This window comes from Peromyscus californicus, unplaced genomic scaffold (genome assembly GCF_007827085.1).
Source record: "Peromyscus californicus insignis strain IS unplaced genomic scaffold, ASM782708v3 Scaffold_9__1_contigs__length_137607984, whole genome shotgun sequence".
In the NCBI taxonomy this organism is placed as follows: Eukaryota; Metazoa; Chordata; class Mammalia; order Rodentia; family Cricetidae; genus Peromyscus; species Peromyscus californicus.
Window position 1 is genome coordinate 11,062,373 of NW_026294617.1, and position 24,255 is coordinate 11,086,627.

The 24,255-nt window shown below is 39.1% G+C and overlaps 1 protein-coding gene across 13 annotated transcripts in view; it reads right to left on the reverse strand.

Moving 5' to 3' along the window:
• The window catches only part of LOC128106497 (EGF-like and EMI domain-containing protein 1), a 719,003-nt gene that overhangs the window by 122,209 nt on the left and 572,539 nt on the right, over positions 1 to 24,255 (reverse strand). For all 13 annotated transcript variants that reach the window (XR_008216732.1, XR_008216730.1, XR_008216731.1 and 10 more), the window contains one exon: positions 1,723 to 1,842. Coding sequence is in view for 10 of the 13 variants with exons in the window: in XM_052732015.1 (XP_052587975.1) it covers positions 1,723 to 1,842 (120 nt within the window). In the remaining 3 variants the exon portion in view is untranslated. The remainder of the gene's footprint in view (positions 1 to 1,722; positions 1,843 to 24,255) is intronic.

Here is a 24,255-nt window from a genome sequence, read left to right on the forward strand (position 1 = left end):
AGATACAGTGACGGGAAAGTCAGATATGGGGCCTTTCCCATGGCAACCCACACTTGGTCCATATGCATTTTTATAACTGTTGTGACTGTGATGAGACATGCCATATGATCCTGGTGTCCTGTCTCTCTTCTGAAAGTGATGCTCACTTCGATCCAGCATGACCAGTTTTGTGGTCCTGGTAACCTCCTCTTCCTTTTAGCTGAAGAGGTCCTGTCACATCTTTTCTGACTAGTGCATCTATTTCCTTCACATCTGCCTTCCGCTCCCCACTCTCATGTACTGGTAGAGCCTTCAAATATGCAGTGGTACTGGGGAGAGATTTCTAGGATTAATGTATCAGACATTAAAATAGGAGCCAGAAAAATGTAAGTTATCTGTTTTTCTATTTATCTTGATTGTCAGTTTTCAAGAAATAGTACTTAAGATCCTCTACTCTCCCTTCTGCCAGGTGCCAAGCTAGGTTTGTGCTAAGAAATGAAAACCAGGGATTGGGACAATGGCTCAGCAGTTAAGAACACTGTCTGCTCTTTCAGAGGACCCAGGTTCATTTCCCAGCACCCATTGGGCAGCTCACGTTCTTTGTAACTCCAGTTCCAGGAAATATGATGCTCTTTTATGACCTCTGTAGGTACTGCATGCACGTAGTACAGAAATATGCATGTTGGCAATAATACCCATACATATATGAAATAACAAAACAATAATTAAAAACAGAAATGGAAACCAAGCTAGTATATCTTTGCCAGAATAATATGCTTAAAATCCATAAACTTTTTTTCTTTTTATTTCACTTTATTCATTTTGTGTGCATGCGTGCATGTGTCCACGGGGGCCAGTGTCAAGGTACACAAGTGTAGGTCAGAGGACAACTAGTAGCAGTTGGTTCTCTCCTTCCACCATCGGGGTTCTGGGACTTGAACTCAGGCTGTCAGGCTTGGCATCCAGTGTGTGCACCAGCTGAGCCAGCTCACAAGCCCCCATTTCTCCCCCAAATTCTCACACTGATTTTTGTGTCTAGTTTGTATTCATTTTCTCAAAATGTTTATCAGTACTGTAAGTCAAGGAACATTTTGTTGTTTTCATAATTAATCCAAATAAACTGTTTCTCATTTCATGGAAATGTCATGATAAAAATGAAGGATTCTGTGGTTTCTCAGAAGTTATTAAAACAAAGACTATCCCCCAGGAATTCCTTTGTCCTCTATTGGTGTCAGTCATGAAATAATTTAGCCCTTTCATCTCTGAACTGAAGTGTGTCTGCTCTGCTATTTCTGGAAACAGAAATGTGTAACCTTGTGTTTACGGGGGTTTCTTTTTCTTCTCATTTTAATTATTCCTAAGTTCTGAGGGCCTCATTTGCACATACTTGCTTTTCAAAGGTTACCCCCACCTCTGTAGTCTATAATCAAAAACTCCCTACGTGGTTCCTAAGGGTTTTGAAATATTAATTCTGGATTTCATTTTTTAAAAAAGAAACAGAAAACAAAAACCATTACTTCTGAAAGCACTCTAGGTCATTTTTTTACAAAAAGTAAGAATTTCACTGAGTTTTTTTTTTGTAGCATTCTAAAATACCTTTCATAGTGATCAAGTCAAGAATTAAAATGTTCTTTTTTAGCATAAATAAAAACACCCTTTCTCCTACCTGCTCCAACTGTTCAATCTGACTGCAACAGAGTTTCAAACAATTACCCAATTAAGACATCAGCTTCAGCCTCCTACCTTCGCAGGCCTTTTTGTCTTCAGACAGCTGGTACCCAGCATGGCAGGTACACCTGGCCACGCCATTCTCAATTTGACATAGGTGAGCACAGCCATTCCCACCTGCACAGGGGTCTGTCTCTGAAAACAAAGAAGCGGTGCGAGTTTGAAATTTGTTCAGTTTAGGAAGACGTGCAAAGCAGATGGCTGGCCAAAGGAAAGTCACGGAGCTGTTAGAGTTATTTGTTTCCCACTTAAAGACGGCTAAAGATTCCAGAACAGTCTTTCCCGCTTTCCTATGGGACTCATTCAACAAAAGCATTTCTGCTTTGTGATCTGAGCCCTGATTCTGGACAAAATAAATAGAGAGATCATAGTCAAAAGGGACTTAATTTAATATCCCTGTTTCCAGGTTTGCATCTCCTGCCCTCTGACACACAAGGGAATCAACAGTTCCTTTGGATGGCTCTGTTCTGTTTCTCTATCCAGGGTTCTACACCTTTGAAGAGTTAGATTCTCCTTAGACCAACTCTTTCCCTAGATTCCTCCTGATATTGGATCAGCAATCATGGCACTAAGAAAAAGTGGATGGAGAAACAAAGGGAAGATTCTCAGCTATATCCAGTGGGGATGGAAATTTAATCCTTCCTTCCCTTTGAGGAAAGGGTCTTTGTATGTAACACAGGCTGGCCTTGAACCCAACCTGACCCCCGACGATAACTTCAGAATGCTAGGGTTACAGACATGTTCCACCACAGTTGCTAGTAATTAACTTCGAAATTTCTAAACATCCTTAGTTGTCTAAGACCAGTTATTGGTCCCAGATTATAATTATTGTTATAAACTGTTGAGTGAGGTTTTCTTGTATTTGTTAAGGACTTTTGAATTTGAGAAATGTTCACTTATTCTGTATTCTTCTTATTTGGTATGTCTGTTCTTGGCTCTGGGACAGAGTGATGCCAGCGTCACAGAATGTGTCCCATGGTGCTGTATGCTTGTCCCATCTGATAAACACTAGAGCTTTGGTCTAAGTTCTTTAAGAGCTTTGGGGGAGTTGTCTTGGTGATTTTTGTTTCGCAGAACTGAACATTGATTCAGCCCTTCAGTAGACACAAGGATGTTCAGACTATCTCTCTCTAAGAGATCACCATGCTGTTTTTCAAAGAATGGATCCAGTTTTACCTAGGTCATACAAAGGAACTGATAGAAATAGTTGGAGACTTGGATATTCCTGTGACTGCAATTTATAAGACAAAGTCACAGAAGGGACATGGGGTAACATTCGGTGGCAGATTGTCTGTTAGTAAACATCTAGGGTTTCCTAAACATCCAGTGTTTGTTCCCAGCATCAAAAAATAATATACTGATGCAATGAGCACAAGATCTGGTCCCACTGCCTGGATGCCTCCCAAACAGATCAAGCCAATCAACTGTCTCATCCATTCAGAGGGCCTGATCCAGTGGGGACCCCTCAGCCATTGGTTCATAGTTCATGTGTTTCCATTCATTTGGCTATTTGTCCCTGTGCTTTATCCAACCTTGGTCTCAACAATTCTCGCTCATATAAACCCTCCTCATTCTCGCTAATTGGACTCCCAGAGATCCACCCGGGGCCTAGTCATGGATCTCTGCATCCAGATCCCTCAGTAGTTGGATGAGGTTTCTAGCACAACAATTAGGGTGTTTGGGCCTATGCAGGATTGTTTGGCTCGGCCTGGGAGGAGGGGACTAGACCTACCTGGACTGAGTCTACCAGGTTGACCTCAGTCTGTGGGGAAGGCTTTGCCCTGGAGGAGATGGGAATGGGGGGGGGGGGGTTGGGGGGAAGGTGAGGGGGACGGGAGGGGGGAGAACAAGGGAATCCGTGGCTGATATGTAGAACTGAATTGTATTGCAAAATAAATTAATAAAAAAAAATACTTATTAAAAAAAAATAATATACTGAAACAAGATGACAAGACATTAAAAATTATGGAGACAAAACTTAACTATGACACTACACCAACTAACATTTTTAACTCCTTCAGTGTTCTCACAGTATACATTCTTTTTCAATGCACAGAGAGCTCTGAAATGACAGACCATGAACTGAGTCAAAACAAAACATCAAAGGATATAAAATTACTACAGGGGATTTTTTTTCTATTTTTCTGTTCTCCTGCCAGTGCTGTTTACATGGGTATTAGGCACCAAAACACAGTTCCTCATGTTTGGTCAGTAAGAACTTTCACACTGTGCCCATCTCCCCAGCCCAAGGCAAACATACATATGTATATATGTATGTGTATGTATATTTATATGTATATATATATTTTTACTATTTAAAATTTTTTAAATTTTATATCCCTACTTCAGTTTTCCCTCCTTCTTCTCCTCCCATTCCGTCCCCATACCTTCCCTCCAACCCCCTCAATCCACTCCTCCTCTGTTTGTGTTCAGAAAGGATTAGTTCTCCCATGGGTATCAACAAAGCATGGTATATCAAGTTGCCTTAAGAGTAAGCACCTCTTCTTGTATTAAGGCTGGACAAGGCAATCCAGTATGGGGAATGGGGTCGCAACAGCCAGCCAAAGTGTTAGGGACAGCCCCTGCTGCCACTGTTAGGAGTCTCACTAGTAGTCCAAGCTACACAACTGTTGCGTAGGTGTAGAGGGCCTAGGCTGGTCCCATATAGGCTCCCTGGCTGTTGGTTCAGACTCTGTGAGTTCTGATGAGCCAGGTCAGTCACTTCTGTGGGTTTTCTTGTGATGTTCTTGGCCCCTCTGGCTACTTCAATCCTTCCTTCTCTTCAACAGGATTCCCAGAACTTAGCCTAATGTTTGGCTGTGGGTCTTTGCATTTGTTTCCATCAGTTACTGGATGAAGGCTCTCTGATGACAATTGGGGTAGTCACCAATCTGATCATAGGAGATGCCAGTTCAGGCTACGTGTCCCCTGTTGCTAGGAGTCTTAGCTGGGGTCATCCTTGTAGATTCATAAGAGTTTCCCTTGCATCAGGTTTCTACCTGACCCTGAAATGCACGTTTCCAGTCATCTCTTTCAGTACTGTCTTCCACCATCTACCACCCAACCCAATCCCTCATGTTCCCATCCCAGGAGATCTCTTCTATTTCCCCTTCCCAGGGAGAGCCATGCCTCCCCTGCTTGGGCCCTCCTTGTTTTCAGCCTCTCTGAGTCTATGGATTATAGCATGATTATCCTTTACTTTACAGCTAATATCCACTTATGAGTGAGTATATACTATGTTTGTCTTTCTGAGTCTGGGTTACCTCACTCAGGATGATTTTTTTTTCCACTTTCATCTATCTGCCTTCAAATTTCCTGATGTCATTGTTTTTAACAGTTGAGTAATACTCCATTGTGTAAATGTACCACATTTTCTTTATCCATTCCTCAGTGGAGGGGCATCTAGGTTGTTTCCAGGTTCTGAGTCTGACAAATAAAGCTGCTATGAACATAGGTGTCCTTGTTGTATGATTGAGCATTCTTTGGCTGTATGCCAAAGAGTGGTTTAGCTGTGTTATATTCCCAATTTTCTGAGAAACTGTCATTTTGATTTCCAAAGTCACTGTAAAAGTTTGCACTCCCATCAGCAATGGAAGAGTGTTCCCCTTGCTCTACATTCTCAACACCATGAGCTGTCTTGTGTTTTTGATCTTAGGCATTCTTACGGGTGTAAGAACAAATCTTAGAGTCATTTTGATTTGCATTTCCCTTATGGCTAAGAATTTTGAACATTTCTTTAAGTGTTTCTATGCCATTTGAGATTCTTCTATTGCAAATTCTCTGTTTAGGTATATACTTCATTTTTAAAATAGGTTATTTGGTTATTTTATGTCTATTTCAAATACTTTTAAATAACTCAAAATGTCATTGAAATGAACAGGGCAAAATTAAAACAGTGCTAGAATCTGAAAGTTTTAAATATTTATACCAAAAGTCAATACTAAAATTTAGAATTTTCAAAAACTAAATAAAGTCAACCCAAAATAAATAGAAAAATAACTTTGATAACAAAATTTTAAAAAAACACAATAAATAAAAGATACACAATGAAGTAAATTTTTCAAAAGATGAGTGGCATTATCAGTACTTTAAGCTAGCTGAAACTAAAACAGGATCACAAACAAGAGAATACAACAAACAATTTATACACATATACTTGACAAGTCTGTATGATACAGGCCAAAACCTGCCAACAGAACGAACTAGGAAAATTTACCGAAACTGCATTAAGAAGCCATAGGAAGCTTTTGAACTCCATTTCAACTTCTAAATTTGTTATCAAATTTGATTTTTTTCCTCAAGAAATTAATAAATCATCTCAAACATTTAAACAAACAAACAAACAAACCAACAATTATCCTAATGCTATAGAAACCTTGGCAGAAAAAAATTGTTGATGCTTCTCATCTTTAGGGTCCAGCTAATATTCAGCCATATGATAGTACAAACATAAATGTCACAGAACAATAGTCCAAATTAGCATAGAGGCAGAAATGCCATATCATATCTTTACTGACACTTCCAAGGTTTACCAAGGTGATGATGCACCTAGAATCCTCATATATGGAGTGGGAACATAAGATTGTTTAATTCTATAGGCTGAAGAGGTGGTTTAGAGAGCCAAGGTACTTACTGCCAAGCCTGATGACCTGAGTTCCATTCCTCAACCCCATGTGCTGAGATGAGAGAACCAACTCCTTTCTTTAAGTCATCCTCTGACCTCTACATACATGCTGTGGATTGTGCACCCACACACAAACACCAGGTGTGCACCCACACCCACACACCAAATAAATACATGGAATACATTTTTTAAAATGGTTAGTTCTAGAAGATACTGTGGCAGTGTTTAAAAGGTTAAATGTGCAGGTAGAATATGATCCAATAATACTGCTCTAGGCTGGTTATGACTTAATAAATGCTCCTTTTTAAAAACATGGAATGAAGTATTGATAGGTATAAAACTAGATGAATCAATAAAACATTATGTTGAACAAAAGGTGATAGACAAGTGATCACAGGCAGACTAAAACCATTTACATGACTTCTGCAAACCACAGGTCTAATCCTCAGTAGAAAAAACCAGACATAAGTTGCTTAAGTGGTATGATGGGTATTCTTGGTTGTCTTCTTGACTACTGCTGTAGAATAATCCTTCTGTACACTGTGAAAATTATGCTGTGGTTAGTTTAATAAAAAAGCTGACTAGCCAATACCTGGACAGGATAAGGTTAGGTGGGAAAAGTAGACTAAGGACACTAGGAAGAAGAAGGGTGGAGTCTTGAGAGTCATGAGAGACACAGAAACAAGATGAACCTTCCATGTTGAAAGAACCTACTGCCACAAGGTAGAGGGTACATAAGAAATATGGGTTAATTTAAATGTCAGAGTTAGATGGTAACAAGCCTGAACTCTTGGCTATGCATTTATAATTAATATTGAGTCTCCATGTTGGTTATTAGGAATTGGCAGGCGGGAAAGAAAAGTCCACCTTCAAATGGCAATCCAACCTGGGGCTATAGTTAACAGAAAACCAAGCATCTGGGAACACCTGGAAGGGATTTTTATTCCATTCAATCATTTGTGGAAGGAAGACCCACCTTAAATCTAGATCATTTGAGGTGGGAAGACCCACTCTGAATCTGGGTCACACCCTTTTGCAACAGCGTGTATAAGGGATACTGAATGAAGAGGCTTTTGCTCTTTGCCTGCTTGTCTTTGTCCTCACCAGAAAGTTCATCTATCCTGCTTCAAGGCATAACTTCACTGGCATTAGAGCCTACTTCTTCAGAATTTCAGTATATACTGAAGATCAGCTAAGACATCCAGCCTCATGAACAACTATCTATTCTTGGACTTTCTGTTGGGAGACAGCCATTGTTGGAGTAGCTGGACCACAGCCTGCAAGCCACTCTAATAAACCTCACATACATACATACATACATAAATACATACATACATATATAATACCAGTTCTGTTCCTCTAGAGAACCCTAACTAATACAGTTTGGGAGTAGAGAGCTTTTCTGAAAAACGTTGTAAGAGACATGTCAAAGGGAATGGAAATATTCAGATATTTACTATGGTGATATCTATAGAGTTTAATCCTTTAAGTTTGGAAATTTAAATTTCTGGATTTTATTTAACACAGTTGTACAACTAAGAAGTTGAATTTTTAAAATTACAATAAGAAAAAAAGGACTGTGTGTGTGTATGTATGTTTCATATTCAAGACATATTCTTCATGACCTAATGGGTACTTGGGCCCTCTTCAGAGCAAGTACCACATCTTATTAATTCTTCTATTCAAGCTTATTTGCTTAGTTAACAAGTGTGAATGTTTTCAAGGGCAGTATAACTGATCTTCTCTTCACCTTTCTTGAAAGGAAAACAGTGGTCACACCAGCGCGCCTTATCTCCTGTTCTTTTTACCTGGATAGTTATTGTCCTGGCAATATGACTAAGAAGCATTCTTTTCTCTAGATGATTCCTAGCTACTGTCTCCTCCATGAAACCTTTCCCATTTTTCTCAGTGACTACTTTCACTCTTGCTAGGATCTGATTTTCTCAAGTTGGATCCTTTACAATAGCAATGAGATATTTGTAAATGTTACATGATAAAAGCTTCAAACATATAAATAAGCCTCTGACTAAAGAAAAATTGTTTTTATTGAATATCAATAAAATATTGAAGCTCTTTAATGTGAAATTCACTTTGGTCATTCCAGAATGGTAGGGTATTTGAGTATTTCGTGCATATTTGACTCTGACAAATTTACCAAAATATATTTAATAAATGAATCTTTTTGAATTAGAAAGGCCCACATAGGCGCATATGTTTGAATACTTGGTCCACAGCTGGGTGGAACTATTTCAGAAGGATTAGGCAGTGGAACCTAATTGGAGAAGGTGTATCATTTGCTGTGTGCATTGTGGTTTCAAAAGACAGGCACCACCCCCAGTGTTCATTCTCCCCTCTCCATCCCTCTCTCCTTCCCTCTCCCTCCCTCCCTCTTCCTCCTTCTTCCTCCCACTCTTCCTCACTTTTACTCTCTCTGCCTTCTACTTGTAGGTCAAGATGTAAACTCTCAATTAACCCTGCTGCCACTCTGTGCCCCATCACCATAAAATCTAATGCTTAGAAACTGTCAGCCCAATGAAACACTTTCTTTTCTAAGTTGTCTTCTTCATGATGTTTTGTCACAGTAACCAAAAAGTAACTAAGACAGAAGATGGCACCAGGCAGTGGGATACTGCTGTGACATGTCTGACCATGCCTATTTCTGAGGAATGTGGACGACTTTAGGAGTTTGGACTAGAAAGGTAGATGAGGGCTGGAGTGGGGTTTATGGGCCATCCTAGCAGGAGCTCAGAAGACAGTTGTGTTGAAAGTTATATGAAATGTGGAGCTTTCAGAGGGGAACAATATTAGCAATGGGGCTAGAGGTCATTCTTGTGATATTTTGGCAAAAACTGTGGCTGCTTTCTGCCTTTCTCCTAAGAATTTACCTGAGGCTAAGTTGTAAAGTAATTAACTATATCAGGATTCTATACTACCCATCAAATGCCCCCCAATATTAACTGTCTCTGCCCATATTTCCTCCCACAACCCCATTTCTCTTCCTGACTTGATCCTCCCATTCCAGATAACTATCTATTCTATTTCCCTTTTCTAATGAGATCTGTTCCCTCTAGTTCCTTACTCTTTCCCTACCCTCTGTGGTTCTATATATTGTAGCTTGGTTATCAATTGCTTAATGGCTAATATCCACATATAAATATACATACCATATTTGTCTTTCTGGGTCTGGGATACCTCAATAAGAATGATATTTTCCCAATTCCAGTCATTTAACTGCAAGTTCCATGCTGTCCTTTTTTTTCTTGTCCGAGTAATACTCCATTGTATTTATATCTCATTTTCTTTGTCTGTTATTCTTATGAGGGACATTTAGGTTTTTTTCCAACTTCTGACTATTATAAATAGAGCAACAGTGAACATTACTAAGCAAGTGTTTCTGTGGTAGGATGAAGCATCCTTTGGGTGTATACCCAAGAGTGGAATTGTAGGATCTTGAGATAGATTCTCATCTTTCTTAGGAACTGCCACACTGATTTTCATAGTGGCTCTATGAGTTTTCACTCCCACCAGAAATGGAAGAGTGTTCTCATTACTCCACATTGTCACCAGCAGGAGATGTCCCTTGTTTTGTTGATCTTAGTCATTCTGACAGGTGTAAGATGAAATCCCAAAGTGGTTTTGACTTGTATTTCTCTGATTGCTAAGGATGTTGAACATTTCTATAAGTGTTTCTTAGCCATTTGAGTTTCCTTTACTGAGAATTCTCTGCCCCCATTTTTAAATTGGGTTAAAATACATACATATATGAAAACAATCTAAATGAAAACTATTAAATAATGGGGTGGACAGAATCCCAACCGGATATCTCTTGTCAACAAACAAGCTTCCAGTACTGGGATTGAGTTATATCTAATTGAGTTGTTGGCCAAAGGGATCTCACAGGAATCCCCAAACAACCCAGGCTGTTGCCAAGATTATAGGTTGCTCGCTACAAACTGACAGCAAGGCCCCATTGAGGAGGACAACATCTACACAACTCATTGAAAATGGAGATGTCGAGCTCGTGCCTGCATAATACCTTCCTTCCTGTGTTATATAGTCTTTAGTACAGGGAGGTACTCTACATGCCATTAAATGAGAAATATAAACACCAACCCAGTCACAAAATCATTTATTTACAATGCTGTATTGCCTTTATATGCAATGCAAGATATGCTAGGGCAACTGTGGCACAAAGTTTGGGGGGTAACCCACTAATATCTGACTTGACTTAAGGCCCACTCCATGAGTAGAATCCCATACTCAACATTGCTCCTATGACCAAGAATCAGAGACTAGATAGCTCAGTAACCTAGGATAAAACCAAGTAATACTTGTCTAAGAAAGAAAAATATATAGTGATAAAATGACTCCTAATGCTCAGTCCTCCTGCAGCCATGAGAACAAATACAGAGACCCACAGTCAGACATTACAGAGAGTGGGAGACCTTGGACCATTCAGACCTAAATAGGATGTGTGCATCAAATCCTTCCCTTCAGATCTCAGGGAATCATGTGGAAGAGGAAGCATAAAAGAGCCAAAGAGGATGGAGGACACCAAGAAAACAGAGCCTCTAAATCAACATGATCCAGAGACTGAAGCAGCAGACACCGGGCCTCCACAGGGCTGCACCAGGTCCTCTGCCTATATCTTATGGCTTCCACATCTCAGGCTGTGAATGAGCTAGCCTCTGATTGCACCTTCTCTTGGTGTTTTCTTCTCTTGGTTTGTCCTGCCCAACTTTGATGTGATAAGTTTTCTTCTTTTAAAAACTTACTATATGTAATTTTGTTATTTTTTGAATGAGTGAATGAAAACTACTACTTGGGTAAAGGTTAACAATTGAACTGTCATTTACACATACTGGGAGAGGGAAAATCAATTTTCTCCAATGAAGTGATACTGGGTATGTCAATCACTCCAGGGCAGGCATTATTTTCGGGAGGAGTTGACCAACAAATAATGGACTCCACAGGTTTTTTGTTTGTTTGTTTGTGTGTGTATGCACATACATGCACTTTTATTTGGTCACAATTTGATATTTTTTCTCTTCTTATGTTGTTTTATTTTGTTTTCTTGGATTTTGTTTTTTGGGTTGTTTTTTGATCATCAAGAAATTTAATGTTGGCACCAAGGCTGGGCCAAAAGATATAAGGAGATTAAGAAGAAGTCTGATCTAAAAGGGAGGGGTGCCCCAGAGCAAGACTCCATTCAGCTAAGCTTCCAAATTGTAAAAGGAAAATACTTAAGAAATTTTCCATTTTTAAAAACAAGAATAAATAAAAGCTACTGAAAATACAATTCAAGAAGGCTAGGGTTTATCCCAAGCAAGTGACCAAACTTGGCAGTGTCACCTACATGGTTCTGGCTTTAGAGCCATGAGAGACACGTGAGTAAAGGAGCTGTAGAACCTCCCTTCATGTTTAAGAAGGGCTGCTGAATCAGGGCATTGTAATACCTGTGTGAAGGCTATGAGAGGTCAAGAGCCCCTGGGAAGCCATTGTGTGAAATTGAGAAAGTGAAGCTCGGATTGCATTGGAGACCCCAAATTGTTGGAAATGCCGGAACCACAGGATATCTGTCTAGGAGGACTGCACATATGGAGCAGAACCTGTCCAAGAGAGAGAAATGTGCAAGCTGGCAGGGTGGAGCCATCTAAGCCAGTTGACATCACACAAGGAGTTACAGGATTTGAAGTTTGCCCTAGTTGAATTTGGTCTTGCTTTGGTCTAATATTTCTTCACTATGACATGACTTCTCCCTTTTGGAATGATAACATATATTCTGTACCATGTTAGAAGTATGCAATTTGCTTTTTTATAAGGGTTTATAGTTAAGAGATTGCCTTGAATCTCAGAAAAGACTTTGAACTTTAAAAGTGTTCAGACTGCAAAAGAATATGGGGATTTATAAGGTTGGACTAAATGCATTTTACATTATGTTATGACCATAAGACAATGGGGGCCAGGGAGTGGAATGTTGTGCCTTGAATAAGAATGACACTCATAGGCTTATGTGTTTGAGTACTTGGTCCCCAGCTGGTGAAACTGTTTGGGAAGGATTAGGTAGTGTGGCCTCATTGAAGGAAGTATTTCACTGGGGTTGGGCTTTGAGGTTTTAAAAGGCTAACACCATTCCCAGTACTCTCTCTCCCTCTCCCTCTCCCTCTCCTTCTCCCTCTCCCCCTGTCCTCCCCCCTCTTTCTGCCTTCTACTTGCTAATCAAGATGTGAGCTCTCAGGCACTCTTGATGCCATAACATTGCTCTTGGTACCATGAACAAGAGTTAGAACCCTCATGAGTAACTCCAATTAAAGACTTTTTAAGTTTCCTTGATCATGGTGTTTTCTCACAGCAACAGAAAAGGAGCTGAGACAGAATGTGTTGTGTGAGTATGTGTCCCTGTGTGAGTCCATGGAGGCAGAAGAAGGTCTTCCATCTTCTGGACTCAAGTTACATGAATGTCACCATGTAGGTGCTAAGTACCAAACCCTTAATGTCTCAGCCACTTCCAGCCTCTGTATCTGAATCTTTTCATGGAGCAAATATGGAAAATGATGCTTGACACCATAATTTGCTTCTTATCATAGCATATCTTTATTGGACCAATAGCAGAACATATTTATAGTTTTAAATAGAGTATAAATAGTTAAAGGCAAGGATTTGACTTGCAACTACTCAATATAGTCTTCTATCTCAAATCCATAAAGAAGCTATAACAAACTAGTTTTAATGAACAAGAATGAAGCTATAACATTTTTGGCTGTAGGTACTAGTTCATCCACTAGGAAAAAAGTCAAACATTGCCTTTATTCTGCTCAATAGATTCAATGTACCTTTGGATAGATAGGAATTAGAGGAATTTCTCTCCCATCTTCATGCAGTATATATTCCGGCAAAAAAAAAAAAAAAAATCACAGGATACTCTGCTATTATAAAGGAAATAAGCAGAATAATGCTTTAGAGCATATCAGGGGAAAATATGGTAGAAAAGGGAAAATCAGGGTAGAAATCTTTAGATAATGAGGTTGGACAGGTTAAGCAAGTAGACTCTCAAGCCTGTTCTCGGTTGATGTATCAGCATATCTAAATCTGGGTATAACATAAAGAGAAGAGTTTTATTTGCCTCATAGTTTTGGAGGTTCAAATGTAAGATTGATTGATGATGTTGACTCACCTACTAATGAAGGGGTCAAGGCGTGTAGGGTATGTCACAATGTCAGAGGAGATCACATGGCAAGAAAGGATGCCAGAAAGACTGAAGTATCAATCTAGCTCTCTTTATACAATCTCTGTCTCTCTGTCTTTGTCTCTGTCTTTACTCCCTCCTCTCTCTTTCACTCTATCCTCAAGAACAGCAATATCCCTCAACTCCAGTCAATATTTCCAATGATTTTACCACTTCTGATTATGATACATTTCTTAATGTATATATTACCCTTACCCCTTAACATTCTCATAACACCAAAGACCAAGATTCAGAATATAACTTTTGGGAAATATACCAAAAATACATGTAAACCAAAACAGGGTTCAATGGGGGCAAAGGAATCCTGCAACCAATCTAATGCAGTGTAATTCATGATACGAATTTAGGGAGCTCAGTGTTCATTGCTCAGGCGACTACAGAGTTCTAAGGAGAGATGTAGTAGGAGTTCTAGTTCCCAGCTCCTTTAATATAAAATAAAACAATCATTTTATTATACATTAAAATATATGTGTGACTTATAAGTAAAATGGCTTACTTCAAAACCATAATCCAGAAGTAATGAGTTTTTCCTCTTTCATTGACTTTGTATCTATAAATTTCTTGGTTATCTCTCATGCTTATGTACAGTTAATACACTGGATATTCAAAAGAAATCGCTGCTTCTTTTGCATTCCTGATATTATTTTGAGATTGCAAATAAGAAGGTAAATAGGATAAATGCATTATCAAGGATTCACAAAAAAACATTAGTTTAACTGTCATTTAACATAATAAATTATAGTACTATAATTTATCTTCAACAGCTCAAATATTAGTTGGAATATTTCTTTCTAAAGGATGAGACTGTCACAATTTTAGAAGATGTCTAACTGAAAAAATATATTTAATTTCATATATACCCAATACAAATTAAATCCTATAGTAAAGTTTTAACAAATACAAGATGCAAACCATTAGATTTTAAAACATTGGCAATGCCAGAGAAGTATAGAAGGATTTTCCCATACTTGTCTCATGGACATATCAGTCTGAAAAACTATCCACATGTGAAAAATATCCTCAAAAGAGAGACGAATTCCAGCTAAGAGGTTGTACTGTGCGGCAGAAATAAGAGACACATTGAAGGTGGGGAAAGCTGGTTCTACGTTCCCCATGTTACTGTTTCTACAAATATCAATAGCAGTATGTGAAGAGAGATGTCTTTCACATGGGGGAAGGAGAGTGAATTGAATTCACAATGCCACAGGGTTGCCCTGGTAATACCAGGCACCAAATCAATCCTCTTCCAGTTCCTAACTAGTACCCTCAGATACAGAATCCTGACTGGACCCAAGGCTAGAGTGGGCACTGTGACTCCAGTCTTTGTTTGGCTTCCAAGGACCTAGATTTCACTGATACAAGCTAGCTAGTCCCATACCCTGGTCAGCATCACAAGTTCAGACTTCAGGCCTATTCCTATATTCTTGGGATACAGCAGACTTGAGATTCAGACCATCTAATAAATCATAGTCCAGGCTTACTATCACTTTTGCTGTGGGAAATCTCAGTCCCAACTAGTCTCTACAGTCTCAGACTCTAGAACTTACACTTTGGATCCAAGATACAGTTTGGACCAAGTGCTAGGCTGCTGGACATGAGCTTCCTGGTCTGCACACTTTCATACCTGGCTTCAGGTCTAATTTGGGTGGAATCATCACCAGCCCTATTCAAATGTCAAAATAGATCCTGTTGGTGAACCCAAGCCCTAAGCCTACAGGAAGACATACAACCCAACCAAAAACCAGGCAGTGCCTTTTGATGGAATATGTGCTTGATATAGAAGGCCCAAGGATCAGACCTAAATACCCCTTCTCACCCTTCAAAACAGGAGGCAAAGGACTTAAAGACATCCCTCAAATGGCCAATGGGCATATAAAAAGATGTTCACTATTATTAATTATCACAGAAATGCAAATTAAACATAGGTGAGACACTGCCTCACACATTTTTAAACAGACAAAACAGAACAAGAGTTGGTGAGAATATATAGAGGACAAAAATTCTTACACAGTAATGGTGAGAATGCAGCTTATCAAAGTAATATCAAAAGCAGTTCCTAAAAGTCAAAAATAGCTGTACCACAGGATTCCCACTTCTGAATGAATATATGTTGTCTTTGCTTTTTCCCTTTTGGGAGACCCACCACCCAGCTCCCAAATAAATAACTCACAGAGGCTTATTCTTAATTATAAATGCTCAGCCTTAGCTTGGCTTTTTTTTTTCACTTTTTGGCAACTTTCCTTAAATTATCCCATCTACCTTTTGCCTCTGGGCTTTTCCCATTCTATTAATTCTGTAAATATTACTCTTACTCTGTGGCTTGCTGTGTAGCTGGGGGTCTGACCCTTGGAGTTTTCCTCCTTCTCTGGCTCCTGGATCTCTCTCCTCCCAGATTTCTCCTTCTGTTTATCCTCTCTGCCTGCCAGCCCCACCTATTTCTCTCTCCTGCCTCATCATTGGCTATTAAGTGCTTTATTAGACCATCAGGTGTTTTAGACAGGCACAGTAACACAGCTTCACAGAGTTAAACAAATGCAACATAAACAAAAGTAACACACCTTAAAATAATATCCGCCAACAAAATATATTCAAGTAAATGTAAATAAAAATGTTGAAGAGATATCATTGTAGTAATTCCTATGATCACTGTAGTCATACTTATAGCAGACAAGATACGGAATCTATTTAAACTTGATCAAATGATGAGTGAATATAAACAAATGTATGGAGGAAATCTATATGTACACAGTTATCTATATGTACACTGACTATTACTCAGTCCTTAAAAAGAAGTCTTGTCACATTCACCAACATGGTCATACCCAGAGGACCTAGGGCTAATGAAAGAGCCAGGTAAGACACACATGAATTTCTCTGACTTATGTGAAAATCTGAAAATGTTTAACTCATAGAAGCAGAGAGTAGTGTGGAGCTTGTCAGAGCCTACGGCGGTGCAAAAGAGGAGTGAAACTTCAGGAAAAGGATTCAAAGTGAACAGGAAGCCATTGCTTAATTCAGTGAGTATAGTAAACAATACTGCATTTTATACTTGAACATGGTTAAGAAGATCCTAAATGTTTTCTACACAGAAGCCATGTGTGTGGTAATTTTTATGTTAATCAGCTTGATTTAACCATTTTACAGCATGTACCTATATCAAAACATGTCATCCACTGGAAACATATATTTTATTTAATTTTTAAAGCATTTTCCTTTTGGGAGTCAGGGGTGAGAGGTAGCATGTATATGAGGGTCAAGGGACAACTTCTGAGAGTTGTTTCTTTATTTTAAACATTTGGGTTCAGGTATCAAACTCAAGTAATTGAATTTGTGTGGCATACACCTTTGCATTCTGGGCCAGCTCACCAGCCTGTTTTTAAATTATTCCTTCATAAGACTGGGCAGAGAAGGAAGCCTTAATAAAAAAGATAACCTCCGCCGGGCAGTGGTGGTGCACGCCTTTAATCCCAGCACTCAGGAGGCAGAGGCAGGCGGATCTCTGTGAGTTCAAGGCCAGCCTGGTCTACAGAGCAAGTTCCAGGAAAGGTGCAAAGCTACACAGAGAAACCCTGTCTTGGGAAAAAAAAAAAAAAAAAAAGGATAACCTCCATAAAATATTCATCTCTTGATTTATTTATTACACATAGACATAGTCATACATGTGTACTTTGTATATAATATGTTGCAAAGTTCCAGAGAGATAGAATTTTGAGCTATCTATTGAATAACTCTTATGCCTACTTTATAAACCACAAGGTGGTCAATTTATATCTCTGGAATATTATGGAAAATAACCGTTAGAAACTTCAAATGTACATTAGTCAGATAAATATTATTTGATTATAATCAATAATATACATTTAAACCTTATTCCCAGTGATTTTTATGGTTTGGGGTATTGTTTGAAATTATATTTCATATATAAATACACTGTACTTTGATCAAGTCCACCTTTCATTCCCTCCCTTCTCATCTTTCCATGCCTCCCATTACTTTTCCTTCCTAACTTCTTGTACTCTTCTTTAAACCCACTGAGTCCACTTAGCACTCTAAGTGTGTTCATGGGTGTAGGGCCATCTCCTGGAGCATGGGCAGCCTCGGAGGTGTAGCATCCAAAGAAATCTGAAGGTTGCTCCTCCTAGCAGCCACCATTGCTAATGATGCCTTAGCAAGGAGTAGGACTTCAGAAGACCCTCTCCTGGCCATGTTGGGGTTTTGGTTGGCTTATGCAAGTAATCCTAGCTGCCATGAGTCCTTATGTGCAACAGCTCAGTAATGACTGGAAAATATATTTTCTCAGCAGTCCTCTGCCATTTCTGGCTCTCAGAATATTCTGCCCTCTTCTAGAAAGATCCCTATGTATAAAGGGGAAGTAATGCAATACAATTGTCCCCTTTAGGGCTGGGCACCCCATGGTCTTTTTCTTTGTTAAAGGCTACTGTTTCTTTTTCCTCAGATTTCTCTGGCAGTGTTTTGAAAGTTGAAGACTGGGTGATTACAGATGTTTTGGACAAGAACTGAGTCATTTTTGTGTCAGTTGTATCACACTTGTGTTACACTTCTTGAAAAACATGTTGGTGACTTCTGTACACATCCTTACAGGCTCCATGGTAGGGATTCTATATTAAAGGTTACAACTTTAGGAAGAGTGGGAACCACTTCTCCAAAGTATTTGCAAGGATATCTCATTATCAGAGCCTTTGATTTCATCCACATGTTGAATGTCTTCCTGATCTTTAAAGACATTTTATATAGCCAGTTACTCTACTCATAAAACCAAAGTGTACCTATTGAACTAATACCCATGTGGCTGAACAGTGCACACACTCATATTATGACAGTGAATACTACCTCACTACCTGTTTAGCGATCTTATAATATGGAAGATATTTAGAATTGTTACAGTTCTCTTCTTGGACTAATTCCCATTCCTCATATAAAACTCATTGCCCTTGTCATCTCTTCAAAGCCTTCCCTGAACACCTGAGCCTGTTTTAGATGCTCATCTCTCAGTGTCGTTTAATACACTGTACACAGCTTTCCCATTGTGCCTCCACACACCATGTCTGCATCTTTCCTCATACACTTGCCTTTCCATCAGGTCATGAGCTTTCTGAGGGCAGAAATCTCCAGGTTCTTGTGTATAAATAACTCCTTGTCTCCAAGGCCAGTTCCTGGCTTGTGACTGGCTTTAGATCTACCCCTTGCATGAAGAAAATGAAAGATAAAACATCTAGAGAAATAGTAAGCAGTTTTTTTCTGTCTGGGGAAAATACTAACTGGTTATTGCAAGCCTGTAGAAAGAAATCCTCAAAGCAGAATTGAGATAAAGCAGTCATTTGGTAATGCTCTTTAGAAGAGAAAGAACCCTCCCCCAAAACTTTAGATTTTCCTTTCAAGTTTTGCTCATTACCAATATTCATTTCATGTGCTCACTTTATCAGTTCAAGTCCCGCAGAGAGTTAAGGCTTATTTCTTGAACAGCATTGTGGATCTCTTTCATCTAGTCCTAGATAAAATGCAAGAAATCTGTGCAGTTCATGGAGAGGAACCTTTGGAACTACTGCAAGCTTAATAAACTGCACATACACTTTAAAGTTTGTCCAAATCAACATACATCTGGACCAGTACGAGGCTCACAGGGTGTTCACATATCAAACATTCACTGAGAATCTGAGTGGGGTCCACAATAGGCAGTGTCTCAGTTTATGGGACAGTAAGACTATTCATTGCAGTATAATGTGACTTGGCTTTGACTGAAGGTTGACAGTGGTCACATCTTCCTATGAGATACCCCTCAGTCTAGCTGTTGATGCTGTGATCTTTGGGTTGAAAACTGCAGACATAGTACTTAGCATTCATGTCTGGTTTATATCACAGCAGCAGCAATTCACCATCTAAACCCTGCAGCATCATCTAGCCAGAGACCTAATTTTCAACACAAAAGGAGCCAGCCCTGACAAGACATCTAGTAGTCAAATGTCATATTCTCTGACATCCTTAGAGGCTATTTGCTTTTTAAAGCATTAATAGGTGTAGTAAGAAAGACAAATTGATAAACTAGACATTTGTTCTAAGTAAAGATATATTGGTAACAAGGAATCTATACCTCAGAATTTCTATAATAATATTTATCAATAATAGTGAAATAAGTATAGAAAGTGAAATATAAAATTAAATAAGTGAAATAATGTATAAAAAGTGTCTACTATCACATGTGGTATATAAATGGTGGCATTATTAGCACAAGTAAAGATAGTTGTATGAAATGGTCAAAAGAATAATAAGCTAATGTCAGGAATGTAAATTATACATTTTATTTCATACAACACTGTGGTGGTATTGTGTTCCCCAAAATATTGTACACCCTAATAAACTTATCTGGGGTCAGAGACAGAACAGCCACTAGATACAAAGGCTAGAAAATGGTGGCACTCACACCTTTAATCCTAGCACTCCAGAGGTAGAAATCCCTCTGGATCTCTGTGAGTTCAAGGTCACATTGGAAATGGCCAGGCATGGTAACACATGCCTTTAATCCCAGAAAGCAAGCCTTTAATCCCAGGGAGTGGTGGTAGAAAGGAAAAATATATAAGGCGTGAAGACCAGAAACTAGGAGCATTTGGCTGGTTAAGCATTTGGCTGGTTAAACTTTCAGGCTTCTAGCAGCACAGTTCAGCTGAGAGCCATTCTGGATGAGGACTCAGAAGCTTCCAGTCTGAGGAAACAGGATCACCTGAGGATCCGGCAAGGTAAGGTAGCTGTGGCTTGTTCTGGTTCTCTGATCTTCCAGCTTCACCCCAATACCTGGCTACAGGTTTGATTTTATTAATAAGAACTTTTAAGATTCTTGCTACACAACACATCTTTCATTGTATGAAAATCCAGATCATTTCAAGTATGTAGGTAAGCATGAGTAAAATTAAAGAAAAAGAATTTTTACATCCATATGTAGGGAATTGAAAGAATTAAGAAAACATCAAAATCAACAAAGATTTATTGAATTCCTATTGCCTTTAAAATACTGAGGAAGAGAAAGGGAACTTATTGACAAAGCCAGTGTATATCCTCTACCATGCTGAGAGATGAACCAGTATGTGTAATGGAGCCAAGACGAAGAAGGAATACTCATAGAAAATATAAGAAATTGGTGAAAACAAAGAATGAGGAAAGAATGGGGTCTTGGTGTCTGTAGGACAACACTGTCAAGAAAGTCAAGGGTACACTGGAACAAATCCTGACCAGTTAAGAGTAACCAGAAGGACTAGTGTTTTATGGGTGTTATCTTAGTTAGGGGTTTTTATTGCTGTGATAAACATCATGACCAAAAGCAATGTTGGGAAGAAAGGGTTTATTTCGGCTTACAGTTCTAGTTTCTCATCCAGGGAAATCGGGCAGGAACTCAAAGAGGGACCTAAGAACAAGAACTGAAGCAGAAGCCATGGAAAAATGCTGATTACTGGCTTGCTCCTCATGGTTCACTCAGCCTGCTTGCTTATAGCACCCAGGACCACTTGCCCAGGGCGGCACTGTCCACAGTGACTTTTGTACTCCCAGACACCAAACATTAATCAAGAAAATGCCCCATAAGCTTGCCTACAGGTTAAATTGATGGCAGTATTAAAAGAGCCGGCACAGGTGCTTTCTAGTATAACCATAGATTTCGGAATTGCACACATATTTGTTCAATATTCCATTTCAGTAAGATCCATGTATCAGATGGTAGCAGGGAACAAGACATAAGAACAGATAACCAAGCTAGGCTCAGAAGTTTTTCATACTTAACATTGATAATGTTATAGATATTTCCATAATGGTTATTATGTTCAAGGTCCTGTCTTAGATGCTCTGAAGTTTAAATTTGTTATTTAAACTTCATAATTTATTGAGGGACAAACAGTTTCAATCGCTATTTCATAGGTAAGGAAACTAAGGTAGAAAATACAATGAAGAATCTCCTGCTACAATGTGAAAGGGCTGGCAGCTGTAGAAACTGCAGAGCTGATGGGTAGTATAGCTTCAGGCTATACTTCTTCAATCTACTGAAGTAGGAAGAGTCTGGACTTTCTTGTGGTTTTTGTTAGTTTTTTTGTTTTTGTTGTTTGTTTTGTTGGTTTTATTTTGATTTTATAGTTTATTTTTTTTTTCTTCCTTTTAAATTTTGATGATTTTATGCTTGGACACATCACACTGCATTTATGTTTAATATCTCTTATTTGCCTACCACTCCTTCTCAGACCTTTCTTCCCAAAGGCTAACCCTCTCGTCCTTTCATGCCATATGTGTATGCAGGTCTTGAGTAGGTAAACCCGACATAGCTGCCCTGTGTGTTTATGGTTACATATTTATGTCATATCCAGAAGATAGCATTTAGAGCACTCCTCCTGAATCTCACCATGCAGCTTCGGCTTTATTACAAGAGCTATAGATCTGGGTTCCCTGTGAAGACCTTGCAAACAATGCCATGCTAAGATGAAGGAGAGTTCATGAGATAAGTGATAAGAGACAGGCTAAGTGAGATAATGACAATGAATAAAAAAAGAACCACAACCCAAACAGCAAATGATGTGTTTGTTCCTGGGAGATGGGAGAAATTGAGGAAAAGACAGAGTGCAATTTAGAAATTTATTCCTAAAAGCCATCACAGAGGCATTGATAAACATGAAGGGGAGTCTGGGGGAGGTCACAGTGGTTCCTGAGTATGGATTTTGAACTTGGGACTTGGGGACTTAAATATTGTAGTTGTATTTGTTCCACCCATGACCTTGGGCTATGCCGAAAGAAGGCAGTGCTTCTTGCCATAGTACGTGACCTCCTAAAAGGAAAGGGAGAGGGGTCATGAGGCCTTTCTCCCTGTTTCCTGCTTCTTGGTATAATTGAACTGCCAAGTGGATTTGCTCCCTGTCAGATCAGAGAATGACTACTCGGTTCTGTATTTATGAGTGTAGTTCCTCAATTTATATCCTAATAAATTCCCTAATACTCCTTAAGCAGATTCCCATGGATTTCTCGCTTTGCTTGGTGCCCATGTGGGTTGGCCATCCCCATGGGCCTTATTCATGCTGAAAATCCTATAACCCTTGGCTACTAGCAGCAGCTCAAATCCCACCCAAAGAGGCCAGTAATTTCTGCCCTGCCAGACACATGCCCATGGCACCATCTAACCCATACCTGTGTTCCATGGTCCAGAGCTAGCTGCACGTGGCTGAGTGACCTTTTACAGAGCAGCCTACTTGAGTCTGTGTGGCTTGTGTATAGACCCTACTGGGGCTACTTGCATGCACCAGACACATTGCCCACCTGCCCACCTGTGCAGGTATGTAGTGGCATGTGAGCCAGGTGGCATTGCACAGACTGTTTCTTCTTTGCTTTTAAAATGATTCAGTGTGGCTGCTGCCAACTACATCTTTTGAAATACCTGCTCCCAGCTGCTGCCCCTGCCATCTGGTACATAGCTTCTTTGGGGTGCATACATGTGCAACCAGCCCTGCAGCACCTCCAGCCTCACAGCTGTCTGCAGGTGTCCCAGGCAGCACTTCCAACTGTTCAATGTATTGCCTCATTTGTTGTGATCCTGTTTCCTCTGCCCAGTACTCATAAATAGAGGTTGCCTGAGTTAGTGTTTGATTCACAGGAGCCCATTTAAGGAGCAGAGTCTGCGCATACCAGACCTGTTTTGGCACTACTCCTGTGACACCTACTGGCAAAACATCAATACTACATCAAAAAATCATCAAATGAACAAATCCTTCACTCAACCTGGTCAATTACATCTGGAATAGCTGGATACTTGGACAATCTCTTGAGGATCTTATCTGAGGTAAATTACTTGAAAACTTTACATCTTAAACTGATAAATAAATAAATAAATACATAAATAACAACTTTTCTTTAAAATTTTAAGTCTGTCTTATACAATGGCAGATAATATAACTATTCAGGAATTTTAAAACTTCTTTATTTATACTATGGCTGAAATTTTGCAAGACACATATGACCTTCCTGGGACATATACATTTTTTCCATATTGGTGATTAGCATAGTAATTCATATCATATCATTGAAAAACTGGTTTAATAACAACACCAAAACTGAGACAATAATGGAACTTTGCAAAGGGGTAATCAGAACTTAAACAAAAGGATTCTTTCTTTGGAATGTGCTAATTTACCACAAGAACTTCAGTCCACTAATAATAACTAGACAACCAAATTTAATTCTATTAATAACAAATGTGAATGCCTAATAAGTGGAACAGTAAATCTTCTGAGTAATCTTAATGCCATACAGATAATTTCTAAGGAGAAACAATCATATTAATTGATAGAATAAAATCTTTGGAATCATGTTTCTGATGAATATAAAAAATTGTTTAATTCCATGAAGTTACTAGAATCATTTACAGTACAGGGGGTACAGACTCTAGAAAAAGCTAGGATTAATCGATTTCAGGCTTTGGAGGAATCTGCTAGAACTGAGAAGAAGGGTGATGACAAGCAGAAGGTCAAGGCTATAGAAGTCATAACATCAACAATACTCTATAGAGTTAGGATGGCTTACCAAAGGTAATAGGTGGTTCTTATACAATGGCATATTCTGTAACCATTTGTGAAAAGCCTGTGAATGATAAACATCCTGAAGGATATGTGGAATATATCTGGCAGCCTACTCATAGGAG